At 35.5% G+C, this 15,127-nt stretch overlaps 1 protein-coding gene across 1 annotated transcript; it reads left to right on the forward strand.

The window, feature by feature from the left end:
- The first annotated feature begins 11,573 nt into the window (after positions 1-11,573).
- On the forward strand, positions 11,574-12,939 carry LOC123245378 (mothers against decapentaplegic homolog 5-like). The gene is given in 4 exon segments (XM_044674242.1): positions 11,574-11,696; positions 11,699-11,815; positions 11,818-12,190; positions 12,311-12,939. Coding segments are annotated over 4 exon segments (1,242 nt in total).
- The last annotated feature ends 2,188 nt before the right edge of the window (positions 12,940-15,127 follow it).

A 15,127-nucleotide genomic window follows, 5' to 3' on the forward strand; every position in this document is an offset into this window, starting at 1 on the left:
TAGAAGTCTTCAAGCAGAGAGTAAATGGCATCTTGTGCCTTGTGCAGTAATGTGTTTTCCTTCTCAGTACAAGTCACATACTTACTACGTGACCCTGGACAAGTCATGTAACCTTCTTTGCCTCAGTTTCCTCATCTGTAAAATGAGCTAAAGAAGAAAATGGCAAATGACTCCAGTATCTATTGAGAAAACTCCAAATGGGATCATAAAGAGTCAAACATGACTGAACAATAACAAGTTGGAGTAGATGGTCACTGAAGACTTTTCCAGAGTTGAAATTCTATGATTTTCTTAAATGTCATATATAGAAGAAATATTCCATGGGAGTGAAACGACCTAGATTCTAATTCAATCTCTGCTACTATCTTACTGTGTGATCCTGAACAGTAACAATGAGACCTGATGCCTCTATAATATTATTCATACATGATCTCATTTGATCATCACATTTTTGCAGGATAGGTAATTTAGGTATTAATTTAGCTATATCTACCTTTCTGGGTTATTGTGTGTTATTTCCTTTTCACATGTGAGAATCAAATATGATAATATTTGTAAAGCACTTAGCACACAGGTTCTTTGTCAGTATAAAAATACTATTAAAAGATTTATCCAAAACTACAGACCAATCTCCTTAATGAACATAGATGCAAAAACCTTAACTAGAATACTAGCAAAAAGACTTCAGCAAGTGATCACGAGGGTTATTCATTATGATCGGGTGGGATTTATACCAGGAATGCAAGGATGGTTCAACATTAGGAAAACCATTCACATAATTGACTATATCAACAAGCAAACCAACAAAAACCACATGATTATCTCAATAGATGCTAAAAAAGCCTTTGACAAAATATAACATCCATTCCTATTGAAAACACTAGAAAGTATAGGAATAGAAGGTCCTTTCCTAAAAATAATAAACAGTATATATCTAAAACCATCAACAAGCATCATCTGCAATGGGGATAAATTAGAAGCCTTCCCAATAACATCAGGCATGAAACAAGGATGCCTATTATCGCCTCTATTATTTAACATTGCACTAGAAACACTAGCAGTAGCAATTAAAGAAGAAAAAGAAATTGAAGGTATCAAAATAGGCAATGACGAGACTAAGCTATCACTCTTTGCAGATGATATGATGGTATACTTAAAAAATCCTAGAGAATCAACTAAAAAGCTAATAAAAATGACCAACAACTGTAGTAAAGTTGCAGGATACAAAATTAATTACATAAATCATCAGCATTTCTATATATGTCCAACACATCTCAGCAGCAAGAGATAGAAAGAGAAACACCATTTAAAATCACCCTAGACGATATAAAATACTTGGGAATCTATCTACCAAAATAAACACAGGAATTATATGAACACAACTACAAAACACTTTCCAAACAATTCAAACTAGATCTAAACAATTGGAAAAACATTAATTGCTCATGGGTAGGATGAGCTAACATAATAAAAATGACCATTCTACCCAAATTAATTTACCTATTTAGCGCCATACCTATCAAAATATCAAAAAAACTTTTTTACTGAATTAAAATAAAAACTCTAACAAAGTTTATTTGGAAGAACAAAAGATCAAGAATATCAAGGGAAATAATGAAAAAAAAACTGTGAAGGAAGGTGGCTTAGAGTACTTAAACTATACTATAAAGCAGTGGTCATCAAAACAGTATGGTACTGGCTAAGAGACAGAAGGGAAGATCAGTGGAATAGACTTGGGGTAAGTGACATCAGCAAGTCAGTGTATGATAAACCCAAAGAGTCCAACTTTTTGGACAAAAATCCACTATTTGACAAAAAACTGCTGGGAAAATTGGAAAACAATATGGGTGAGATTGGGCCTAGATCAACATCTCATACCCTACACCAAGATAAATTCAGAATGGGTGAATGACTTGAATAGAAAGAAGGAAACTATAAGTAAATTAGGCAAACACAGAATAGTATACTTGTCAGATCTCTGGGAAAGGAAAGATTTAAAACCAAGCAAGAGTTAGAAAAAATTACAAAATATAAAATAAATAATTTTGATTACATTAAATTAAAAAGGTTTTGTACATACAAAACTAATGCAACCAAAATTAGAAGGGAATCAATGAATTGGGAAAAAAATCTTTATAACAAAAAACTCTGACAGGGGTCTAATTACTCAAATATATAAGGAGCTAAATCAATTATATAAAAAATCAAGCCATTCCCCAATTGATAAATGGGCAAGAGATATGAATAGGCAATTTTCAGATAAAGAAATCAAAACTATCAATACACACATGAGAAAGTGTTCTAAATCTCTAATAATTAGAGAAATGTAAACCAAAACAACTCTGAGGTACCACCTCACACCCAGCAGATTGGCTAACATGACAGCAAAGGAAAGTGGTGAATGTTGGAGGGGATGTGGCAAAATCAGGACTTTAGTTCATTGCTGGTAGAGTTGTGAATGGATCCAACCATTCTGGATGGCAATTTGGAACTATGCCCAAAGGGCTTGAAAAGACTGCCTGTCCTTTGATCCAGCCATAGCACTGCTTCGTTTATACCCCAAAGAAATAATAAGGAAAAAGACCTGCACAAAAATATTTATAGCCATGCTCTTTGTGGTGGCAAAAAATTGAAAAATGAGAGAATGTCCTTTGATTGGGGAATGACTGAACAAATTGTGGTATTTGTTGGTGATGGAATACTATTGTGCTCAAAGGAATAATGAACTGGAGGAATTCCATGTGAACTGGAATGACCTCCAGGAATTGATGCAGAGCAAAAGGAGCAGAACCAGGAGAGCATTGTACACAGAGACTGATACACTGTGGTACAAATCAAATATAAGGGACTTCTCGACTAGCAGCAATGCAATGACTCAGAGCAAGGCTGAGGGACTTATGAGAAAGAAAACTAGCCACATTCAGAGGAAGAACTGTGGGAGGAGAAACACAGAAGAAAAGCAACTGCTTGAACATATGGACTGATGGGGATATTATGGGGGAAGTAGACACTAACCGATAACTCTAGTCCAACTATCAATTATATGGAATTAGGTCTTAATCAATGATGCATGTAAAACCCAGTGGAATTGTGTGTTGGCTACGGGGGGGCTGGGGAGGTTTGGGGGAGAGGGAAAGAACATGAAACATGTAACTATGGGAAAATATACAAAATAAAAAATTAATTAATATTAAAAAAAGCTTTATCCTCATAGGTTGGAATTTAAACCTAAATCTCTCCTGACTTTAGGTCCAGAAGGATTTTTACTACCTCACACTGTCCATCTTGAGAAGATCTATCTCCTTAATAATAATTATTATTATTATTGATTTTTTTGCCTCTTCTCCAATCTTGAGATCTATCTCCCTAATAGTAGTAATAATAGTTATTGATTTTTATTTTTGCCTGTTCTCCAATCTGTTACTCTGTCTATGTCTTGGTTTCATCATCTACAAAATGAGAGGGTTGAATGACATGATCTCATAACATTCCTTTTATCTCTCAAATTTGATGAGTCTGTGAGCTACCATTTAATTGTGCCCTCAGGTAAGCCAACTCACTTTTTTATAGGCAACATTTCTTTCATTCACAAAATGAGGGGTTGACATAACAAGGTCTTTTCTAGCTCTAATATTCTGTGACTAGAAAAATGAAGAAACTGAGGTCCAAAAGAGAAAAAAGAAAGCAAGGGGTGTCACCCATAAGTCATAACTAGATGAGAAGGGGCCCCGTTTTCTGCCTTTACCATCCATCTTCCAGCTCACATGATTTCCCTGAGCAAAGAGTGATACTAGGATTGTTATCATTAACTTCAATCGGGAAATGATGGTTTGGGTAAGCAGACAAAAAACAGAGATAAAGCAATCTTCCTTATTAGATCTGGGGGAAGCCAGCAGGCCCCTGAAATAGACAGTAAGGCAATTAGGGCCTTTGCTCTAACTTGGTTAAGGATGGCTGCTGGACCTGCTCTCTATTTTTAAACTGATAGGTTCCAGCCATAGAATCAGAGAACTTTGAATATCTGTTGTTATTCTCTTTCTTTCAATAACTCTTGGTGATTCTTTGGGGTCCTGAAAACCCCAAATGGGTTCAAGAGCTCTTTTGAACAAAAGAATAAGAAATTAACCAGAATTGTTAGATTTCCTATTTATCATTAGAAAAAGCATTTACCCATCCAAAATGTCCAGAACCTGAGCACCGTCAAAATTGCTTTCCAAATTGTTTGTTTGATTTTGGCTAAGATCAAACAACTTGGAAAATATGGTCTGAACAGATGCTTTACTGTTTCAGCAAAAGCTCAAAGTTTTTTGTTTGTTTTTAGGGTTTCTTGCAGCTGATATGAATAACTTTTATAACAACATTTATGTGGTACTTTTTAATTCCCAAAGAGTTTTACACATGAGATACCTGTTTTGATTCTAAAAGAAATATTTAGAAATATTAGACATTTTAATATTTACTATTTCTAGAAATTTTAATATTTCTAAAAGAAATATTATTGTCTGAGGCATCTCTGATGTAGAGGAATAAATCAGTTAATCAACAAGCCATTATTAAGTGTCTACCAAGCACTGGGCCAAGTGCTAAGGAGTACAAAGAAAGACAAAGCCAGACTTTGCTCTCAATGAGCTCACAATTTAATATGGGTGTGCATTTTGAAAGTGTTCTGTGTTTGGAAAAAGACCTTGATTTGAACCCTGCCTTCTGATATTTGCTGTTTGTATGTTATCAGGTCTCCAAGCCTCCATTTTCCTTATTATAAGATGAGGGTTAACAATATTTGTGTTTCCTATTCTTCAGGCAAAATTTTTTTTATACTGTCTTAGTTCTAAAACAGAAGGGTGGCAAGAGCTGGGCAATCAAGGTTCAGTGACTTAGTCACACAGCTGGGAAGTTTCTGAGATCAGATTTGAATCCAGATCTTCCTGACTCCAAGCCTGGTCCTCTATCCTCTGTGCTACTTAGTGTTCCTCCACTGTGCTACTGAGCTGTCTTCAAAATGCTATTTAAACTCAAAATTTTAAACAAATCTAAATTAATGTTACCATATTCCTTTTGCTAGTCCCACAGTTTGCATGATTAGAAATTGAGCTTGCAAGATTTCAACACATTCTTTTAATGCTTCATCATGAAACCACACTTTTACTTTCTTGGATATTAAGTGTACTTTTGATGAAAATGTATTTTTACCATGTCTGGCCTTGATTATAGCCCAAAGGTTTTCAATGGAATTGAACTCAGTTGAGTTCCTAAGATATCGAAACAGCTTTATCTCTAACTCTTAGATAAATTTCTTAACTTTCATGTGGTGTCACATGGTATAAGATATGTTGAAAAATATCATCTCCATTTGGGAATTTTTCTAATTCCAGAAAATTCTCAGCATATTACACATATATTAGAGTTTATCATTTTCTCAATGGAGAAAAGCTTTCCAGGCCTTCTAGAAGTTAAATACACACATACACATTCTTTCTCTCTTTTAGTTTCTGGGATGGATGTTTTGGAGTTGGATGAAGTTGCCTTTATCTTACAGTTTTAATTCAACTTCTGACAATACTTTAATTTAGCCCTGAATGAAAATTTCATTTTATCAATTAAAAAGTATTTTTTTAAATCTTCAGTACACTAATATTTGTAATGTCTTGTCCATGACAAGCATTTTCCCCCCACAGCAATGGTTATCATTTATTCTTTCAATGATCTGTTGTTTTTTTCCCAGCTTTAAAAGCCTATGCAGCACTGTTGAGAAATCAGTAACAATATTTCCAGTTAGCAATGATCAATTTTTGAGTTTCACTGAGACTGGGCCTTTTACATGGAGGATTCAAAAAATCTTAAAATTTTCAACTTCCACTTATCGCCACTGCAGTATCTATAACAGCCTTTGAAGTGTGCTCTTTTAAGAGCTACAATTTTTGTGTACTTCCTTACAGGTAACTATTATTAAAATCATAGAATTAAAACATAGTAAAAGAGATCAATGAAATAAGCATGTATGGCATGAAATATAATATTTAATTATGAAAAAGCAACAAAATGCTTGTGAAATTCAATCAGAATTCTCCTGGCTAAGGTCAGATTTTCTTGATCAGTTTAGTACCTCTAGAAGCAAATCATATAAACATTATTGCTTGTCATAATTAATTCACTTATTGTTTAATGTTTAGTCATTTTTCAGGTGTGTTTGACTATGACCCCATTTGGAAATTTCTTTGCAGAGATACCCTAGTAGTTTGCCATTTGCTTCTTTAATTTACACAGCACTGTACATTAATAATCCTAAGAAAATTGCAGGAGGGAAGTGGTTGAAAGGGCACCGAGTTAGGAAACCCAGATCAAGCCTCAAGACTGCCACTTACTAGACTATAAACCCTCATCTGAGTTTGTTCATATCTGTGAACTTGTTTACTACTCTACAAAGTGAAAAAGATGAATTAGATGGTTTCTAAATAGCTTTCTTGCTCTAATAATTCTGATTTTATATTGAAGAGGTCAAGGAGCTCCAGCTGGATCCAAAGACAAAGCAAGGAATGGTGAGGTTGAAGCAAAGGTAAATCTTGTAAAACTTATTAGTTAGTTCTGGGAAAGGAATACCTTTTCCTTGTTCACTTCACCTTTGGGAAAGATGAATGAGATTGGCTTTGTTAAGAGCTTTGAAATTCTTGGAGTAAAGGTGTGAGAAATGTATATGGTATTATTATTAGTGTTAGAAAACTGCCGATTTCAGGAAAATTAACACAAGCTCTGCCAAATTAGTAATTCGCAACTATCTAACTCTTTCCAAAGATGGGGAAAGGATCTGGGACTGTTATATCTATCAAAAAATGACACCCACAGCTTAATCATGAACAAAATAAATTTTTCAACAGTCTGAGCTTAGAGATGGTTTATTTCAGGTTTCTGACAAATCAAAGTGTTTCAGACACAAGCCCTCCTTTTGTGGTCACTTACATTCTTTTTGAAGCATCTGATGACTGAACCAGATCTTTTTTCAGCTTTAAAACTATGTAGTTGTTAAAATACAAATCTTAAAAGGGTAGCTAGGTGGGTGTTTGGCAATATGGTTACCATATTGGAATTGGACTCAAACAGAGTCATCGGCTCCAAGTCTAAAACATACCTCTGAAGCCATCCCACTTCCTTTTACAGATGGGGAATTTGAAGCTCAGAATAGCAAACTTATCTTTCCCAGCATCAGAGCTAGTTTGTAAGAAAATCTCGACTAGAACTCAGATCTTATGACTAATGGTTCAATCTTCTGCCCACACCATTTTTAAGAATTTTTTTTCTGTGACTCAGTTGTAAATCCCAAGGCAAGTAAGGCACATTTGGGCAAGGCAGGCTTTGCATACTTGCCCCCATGGTATATAGATCACAAACCCCCTCTCCCAAATCACCAAATATCCAAGCTGGAAATTTTGAGCTTATAACTGAAGAGGAACTCTCAACTGATCCTTAATAATATTGCCAACAAATGGTTATCAGGTTAAATAAATATTTCATTCTGGGGTAGTTATAATTTTGGGGAAGTTTTTTTCCATTTCTCTGATATTCCTGCCCACTGTGTTCCTACTGCTCTCCTGTAGGACTAGGCAGAGAAAGACTAATCTCATTTTAAGATGAAAGCCTTTCAAATATTTATAACTTGTTCAGTCATTTTCCAATTGATAGACATCCTTTTACTTTTCAGTTCTTGTTAAAATTATTCATTATATAATATAAAATTATCCAGACTTGTTAAAATTATTTTTGTATAGGTAGGCTCTTTGCCCTTTTCTTTCATCTCTTTGGGATACAGACCTAGTAGTGGTATTCCTGAGTGAAAGGGAATGCACTAGTTTGATGATACTTTGAGCATGGTTCTAGGTTGCTTTCCAGAATGGTTGTATCACTTCACAGCTCTATTGTAACGGCCACCACACTGCTACTAATTCAGGCTGCCTGAGCCAAACAGAATAAGTCTCATTCTTCTATATGCCAACCTGTAGATCTTGTATATACCTAGTGATTTTATATGCCTTTGTAAGAAATAAAATGGGTATAAAAGTATAGATTTAAAAATATTAGGGTTTTAAAGGGTTTATTGATAGCCATTAGGAAAATGAAGCTACGTGCCGGTTAGGAGTTAGTTTGAAAGTCATGCCCTGTTGCCTCCTCCTCCCATCCTGGCTCCTGCTTCCAAGCTGGAAAAGAGGAAGTACCAATCCAGTCCTCAGACTTTATACTTTACGCTATTACTCTTCCTGCCTATGTGATTACACAAGCAAGGAATCATGGGAAATGTAGTTTGCAGACCCCTACTGGGACTTCAAAATTAGTTCAAGGACTCCCAAATTTCCAATATCACATCTTCCATGTGAGAATGTGAGTTCCTTGAGGACAGGAATTATTTCTTTATTCCTTTGTCATTAACAGAATATAGTTAATATATAATAAATCCTTGTCGATTTGTAAAACAAAACAAACTTTTAATCATTTGTCATTTCCCCCTTTAAGAATAATTTTTTTAAAATTTAATCCTTTAATTTAACCCTTCTCCAGGCTATTTCCTTCAACCAGTTTTCCTAAAGTATGATTAATATTCAAGTGCTAGATTCTTAAGTTCAGCCTCTATTCACTACCCTCAGAAGTGTTAAACGTGTGGACTCCAGGGCCCTGTGAAGCCCACAATTCTGTAACTAAATGTAGTTGGGAAATATTTAACAAAATAAATAAAAATACAACATATATAAGGTACATTTTGATGAGTTTGACATGAATGCAACATATTATGCTGCTTGTCTTTGTGTATTTTTCAAAGGCTCTGCCAGGTGAATATAAACTCTAAGAGAACCTACCAAATTGGAAAGTCTTCCAAGTATGATCTTGTATGAGCCTCTGTTCCAAGGAGGAAATAAATCCAGAGAGATTTTATTGCTAGAGGGTTGACCACCCATTATTTTTGGCTACAGAGTCTCACATAGATGTTTATATACTAAGGATCAGAGAAACTGTAAACTCTAAAGCAGAGATTTAAATTATCAAAAGATTTATTCTAAATTAATTTAATCCCATAAAATTTACCCTTCCCTCTAGTCTGTCAAAATCTTTTTGGTTCCCAATGTTGACATCCAACATGGCGATACAGTCTCCTTTCATAATGGATTATACCAGATCATTGATTTCACTGGTTTAGGGAATTTCTCGTAAGAAATAATTACCATGACAGATCAACAATTGTTTTGCAGTCTGTGGTATACTTGGAGTTCCATGGGACAGTGAGAGGTTGGGGTCACTGAGCAAGAAGTGTCATAGGTGGCACATAAACCCAAGCCTTCCTGGTTCCAACACCAACTTCTATCCATTATGCCATACTACATCTGTTTCCTATTATTCACAAATTTGATAACCCTTCTAACTAGACCTTCCACTAAATCGATGTTGCATAGAAAATAAAAGGCTTTGGACAGATTCTGCCTTGCTTCTTCTAACATCAGTCTTGAAGTTCTGTTCTCAATTATCTGTACTAATTCTGTCATCTTTGTTACTAGGTCCTTAGAAAAGCATCAATGTAACTTTTCTAATGTTTTCATCTCTTTAATCTCTAAAGAAGCAATGGGAAGGACTAGAAGACAGTTAGATTAGATTAGACAATCTTGGGAGGAGAAACAGGAAGGAGGGTTTAAATGATTAATTGGCACAAAGAAAGATATATATGCAAAAATCTACATAAGAATGTTATCAAGGCCACTTCACAATTAATTGTAATGACATTTATGCTGAAAAAAGCTTTGACAAAGATAAGTCAGTCTTCCAGGGACCTTGGCAAAGAGTTTTAAATGATGTTTTTCTCCCAATTTATCATTCTCAGAAACTGGGAATAAGGGAGAAATATGCTTTGGTTATGGAAGGAAGAGAAAAATGAAAATTATTTTCAACAGCCCAAGATTTCTTAGGTCTTGGTATGAGAGTCCTGGAATAGAACTGCAACATGTTTGAGGAAAGTGGAGGAAAAGCAGACCTCTGGCAGGGATGAGAGGGTTATGTAGATATTTCCCAAAGACAAAAATAGATATCTCAACAATTTTATCACCTAGATCTGTGGTTTCAAGCTCAAACAGAAATGTATCCCTGATGGCCACATGGTTGGCTATTGTTCTTTGTATTCAAAGGGGATCAAAAAAACATTACAGGTGATGTCTTTTGATTGGTGTATATATTACATTTAAGCGAGGCAGAGTCACACAAAGTCATTGTCCTCATTATTTCTTCCAGATTCATCCAAGTCCAATAGAAAAACAAAAGTCAGGATAACTGTAATGACTTGGGATGCATTGGATGACCTTGTTGATAATCGATTAGTCCTTCACAGTTGATCACTGTATAATATTTCTTTCACCATACAGTGTTCTCTTGGTTCTGCTCATTTTACTTTTATAAGTTCATATAGTCTTCCAAGGTTTTTCTGAACTCATTCTTTTCATCATTTCTTATGGCATAATAGTATTCCATTACAGTCATATACTGTATCTTGTTCAGCCTTTCTCCAAGTGTTGGACAACCTCTCAGTTTCCAATTATTTGCCAATACAAAAAGAGCTCCTGCTAGTATTTTGTACAAGTAGGTCAGTCCTTTTCCCTTATCTTTGATCTTTGTGATGCAACTGTAATGATATTGTTAGGTAAAAGGGTATGCATAGTTTTATGGCTCTTTCAACCTGGATCCATATTGCTTTCCAAAATGGACAGTATATTAGTGTTCCAATTTTCCCACATCTGTTCCAACGTTTATTATTTTCCTTGGTCATGTTAGTCAATCTGATAGGTGTGATGTGATTATCTCAGAGTTGTTTAATTCAAATTTCTCTCATCAAGAATGATTTGGAGGAGTCCTCATCTAGTGGGGTGACACTCCCAGCAGGTCAGGGAGCAGAGTGAAGCAGTGTTCAATCCTGGACTCTGCAAAAGGCTCAGCTCTGCCTAAGCAGCCAAGTAGCCCTGTTCTTGCTTTCCCTTGATTAAAGAGTGGCTTTATGACTATTTAATAGTTCTGTGTTTTTTCTAAGTTAACACAACCCACTAGGAATCTTCGTGGAGTCGGTGGACGGCTCCAGACAGAATAGCTTCATAAGCCAAGCTTAAAAGGTTCCATTACCTAAAATCTGTACACTAAATATTTCCCAGAATACCTAATCTGTAGTATTGAACATTTTTCATTGTCCTAAAGAATAAAATAGGAGGTTGTAAAATTACAGATAATTAAAAAACTGAATTTCTTGAGGCTTGCCTATATGTCAGATAGCAAAGTGCTCTTAGTTTTTTGGAAGAGACAGAAGTTAAGCAATTCTATTTTCTAATACTAAAATGTGGGATATGCTTGGAGAAGCAACAAAACTGATCAAATACTAAGGATACACCTGATGCAGGAAATGCTGAGTCTTCATGAAGATAAATCATTGTTCTCCCATTATTGGTTACTTGGTTCTTCTATAGAAAGATAGTATATCATTTATCATCTGTGATAATTGCTTCATATTATACACTCATATTTAGTAGTAAGAGTTTCTTAAAGATTTATATCAAATGATGTCAATGGCCAGTTTGTTCTTTTTTACTAGTCCAGCTGTAAAACGAATGTTGGGCTGGAAACAAGGTGATGAAGAGGAAAAATGGGCAGAAAAAGCAGTTGATGATTTAGTAAAAAAGTTGAAAAAGAAAAAAAAGGTGCTATGGAAGAACTAGAAAAAGCACTGAGTAGCCCTGGACAGCCCAGCAAGTGCGTTACTATTCCTCCATCTTTAGATGGACGACTACAGGTTTCTCACAGAAAAAGTTATTTACCCATGTTATTTACTGCCGAGTCTGGCGTTGGCCTGATTTACAGAGTCATCATGAGCTGAAGCCATTGGATATTTGTGAATTTCCCTTTGGATCTAAGCAAAAGGAAGTTTGTATCAATCCATACCACTATAAGAGAGTGGAAAGTCCAGTTTTACCTCCAGTAGTGAATTCTATTCACAACACAGCCTTCTGGTTCAGTTCAGGAATCTACGCCACAATGACACAGAATGCCACGTTCCCAGATTCTTTCCAGCAGCCCAACAACACTCCTTTCCCCTTATCACCAAATAGCCCTTATGCTCCTTCTCCAGCTAGCAGCACATACCCCAACTCTCCTGCCAGTTCTGGACCAGGAAGTCCATTTCAACTTCCAGCTGATACTCTCCCTCCTGCTTATATGCCTCCTGATGACTAGATGGGTCAAGATAATTCTCAGTCTATGGATACAAGCAATAATATGATTCCTCAAATTATGCCAAATATATCAAACAGAGATGTCCAGCCTGTTGCTTATGAAGAGCCCAAGCACTGGTGTTCAATTGTGTACTATGAATTAAACAAACTAGTTGGAGAAGCTTTTCATGCATCTTCAACAAGTGTTTTAGTTGATGGATTTACAGATCCTTCCAACAACAAAAGCAGATTCTGCTTAGGTCTTTTGTCAAATGTTAAACGTAACTCAACAATTGAAAACACCAGGCGGCATATTGGAAAAGGGGTTCACCTTTATTACCTTGGAGGGGAAGTCTACGCTGAATGCCTGAGTGACAGCAGTATATTTGTACAGAGTAGAAACTGCAACTTTCATCATGGCTTTCATCCTGCCACTGTCTGTAAGATTCCTGGTGGCTGCAGCCTACAGATTTTTAACAATCAAGAGTTTGCTCAGCTTTTGGCACAATCTGTCAACCATGGATTTGAGGCAGTCTATGAACTCACCAAAATGTGTACAATTCGAATGAGCTTTGTAAAGGGCTGGGGAGCTGAATATCACCAGCAATATGTTACCAGTACCCCATGCTGGATTGAAATTCATCTTCATGGACCTCTACAGTGGCTGGATAAAGTACTTCCTCTGATGGGCTCCCCTCTTAATCCCATATCTTCTGTTTCATAGTGCTGAAGTCATATCTTCAATTACTCTATTAGTGACCTTATCTTAATTTTAGAGAATCCTTTTGTATGGATACTGTGAGCTTAAATGGAGAACAGATATTACAGCTTATTTTTTTCTACCTACTTGTGACCAATGCATTGGTATTTTGTAATGAAAGGCTATTCCTGTTTTTACTCATGGTTATGTTATAAAAATAGTAGTTGGAGACTCCCAAAAGAAGCACAGCAAGTATTTTGATTTGCATACATATAAAATTAGTTATTTGATTTTGCATTTATCTTAAACTAGAACATGCATTTATTTCAGTGTTACTCTAATTTTTAAATGAAACAAAAAGATCTTGGTCTTAGTTGTGTGAGCTTAAATGGAGAATGGATATTACAGCTTATTTTTTTCTACCTACTTGTGACCAATATATTGGTATTTTGTAATGAAAGGATATTCCTGTTTTTACTCATGGTTATGTTATAAAAATAGTAGTTGGAGACTGAAAAATGGCCTGAAAGAAGCACAGCAAGTATTTTGACTTGCATACATATAAAATTAGTTATTTGATTTTGCATTTATCTTAAACTAGAACATGCATTTATTTCAGTGTTACTCTAATTTTTTAATGAAACAAAAAGATCTTGATCTTAGTTGTGTTCCTATAGTTCCTGTGTTTATCTTGGCAGATAGATTCTGAAGTATTTTATATTGTCTAGGGTGATTTTCAATGGAATTTCTCTTTACAACTCTTGCTGTTGAGATGTGTTTGGAATATATAGAGATGCTGGGGTTTGTACCCCAAAGAGATCATAGATAAACAGACTTGTACAAAGGTATCTATAGCCATGCTTTTTTGTGGTGGCAAAAAACTGGAAAATGAAGGAATGCCCTTCAATTGGGGAAAGGCTGAACAAATTGTGGTATCTGCTGGTGATGGAATACTAACTATTGTGCTCAAAGGAATAATAAACTGAAGGAATTCCATGTGAACTGGAAAGACCTCCAGGAATCAATGTAGAGTGAAAGGAGCAGAACCAGGAGAACATTGTATACAAGAGACTGATACACTGTGGTAAAATTGAACGTAATGGACTTCTGTACTGGCAGCAACGCAATGACCCAGGACAATTCTGAGGGATTTACAGAAAGGAACACTACCCACATTCAGAGGACAAGCTGCAGGAGTGGAAACACAGAAGTCAAACGACCGCCTGAGTGCATGGTTGATGTGGACATGGTTGGAGATGTGATGCTAACAGACCACACCAATGCAACTATCACTAATATGTAAATAATTATTGATTGAGCACACATGTTAAAACCAGTGGAAATTCTAGTTCAGTATTGGGGGGTGGAGCGTAAAGGGGAGGTTGAAGGGGAAAATAAAAACAAGAATCATGTAACCATAGAAAATCTTTCTAAAAAAATATTAAATTAGAAATGATAATCATTAAAAAAAAGAATGATTTGGAGAATTTTTTTTTCATTTGACTATAGAAAGTCTTAATTTCTTCCTCTGAGAACTGCCTGTTCATACCCTTTAGACATTTTTCAATTGGGAAATGATTTGCATTTTTATGAATTTGACTCAGTTCTCTAAATATTTCAGATTAAATAAGGTCTTTGTCAGAGACACTTGATATAATTTTCCTCCCCAAATTTCTTATTTCCTTTCTAATCTTGGTTGCATTGGTTTTGTTTGTACAAAACCTTTTAAATTAAAGGTAATGAAAATTATCCCTCTCATTTTTTTTGTAATGCTTTGTATATCTTATTTGATCTGATGGCCAGATGTTTGATAAGTAGTCTGGAGCTATCTTCACAAAGGTCAGCTTTTGGATATGAATTTGCCAGTGGAGATTAAGAGCTGCTAACCTCCTGTACTTCCAAACTCTCACTCCTTGTTGTTGCTTGTTGTCATACTTAATTATTTTTTTGTGCCATAGATATTTCCAGATATAGTTTCTTTCCCCACTCCCCATGCTCCACAAAGAACTTTTTTTTTATCATGAGGGAAAACAGGTAAACAAAACCAACTGACACAATGACTGCTCCAACAACATCTGGGCATCCAAAGTCTACCACCTCTTCACCAGGTAGAGGGAGGTGTGCTTCAAGAGCATCCTTTGGAATCAACAGGGGTGAATGACTTTAATGTCAATCTATTTGGTTTTTTAGTGCTGCTTTTATTTTCTTTATT

This window comes from Gracilinanus agilis, chromosome 4, assembly GCF_016433145.1.
Source record: "Gracilinanus agilis isolate LMUSP501 chromosome 4, AgileGrace, whole genome shotgun sequence".
NCBI classification, from domain to species: Eukaryota; Metazoa; Chordata; class Mammalia; order Didelphimorphia; family Didelphidae; genus Gracilinanus; species Gracilinanus agilis.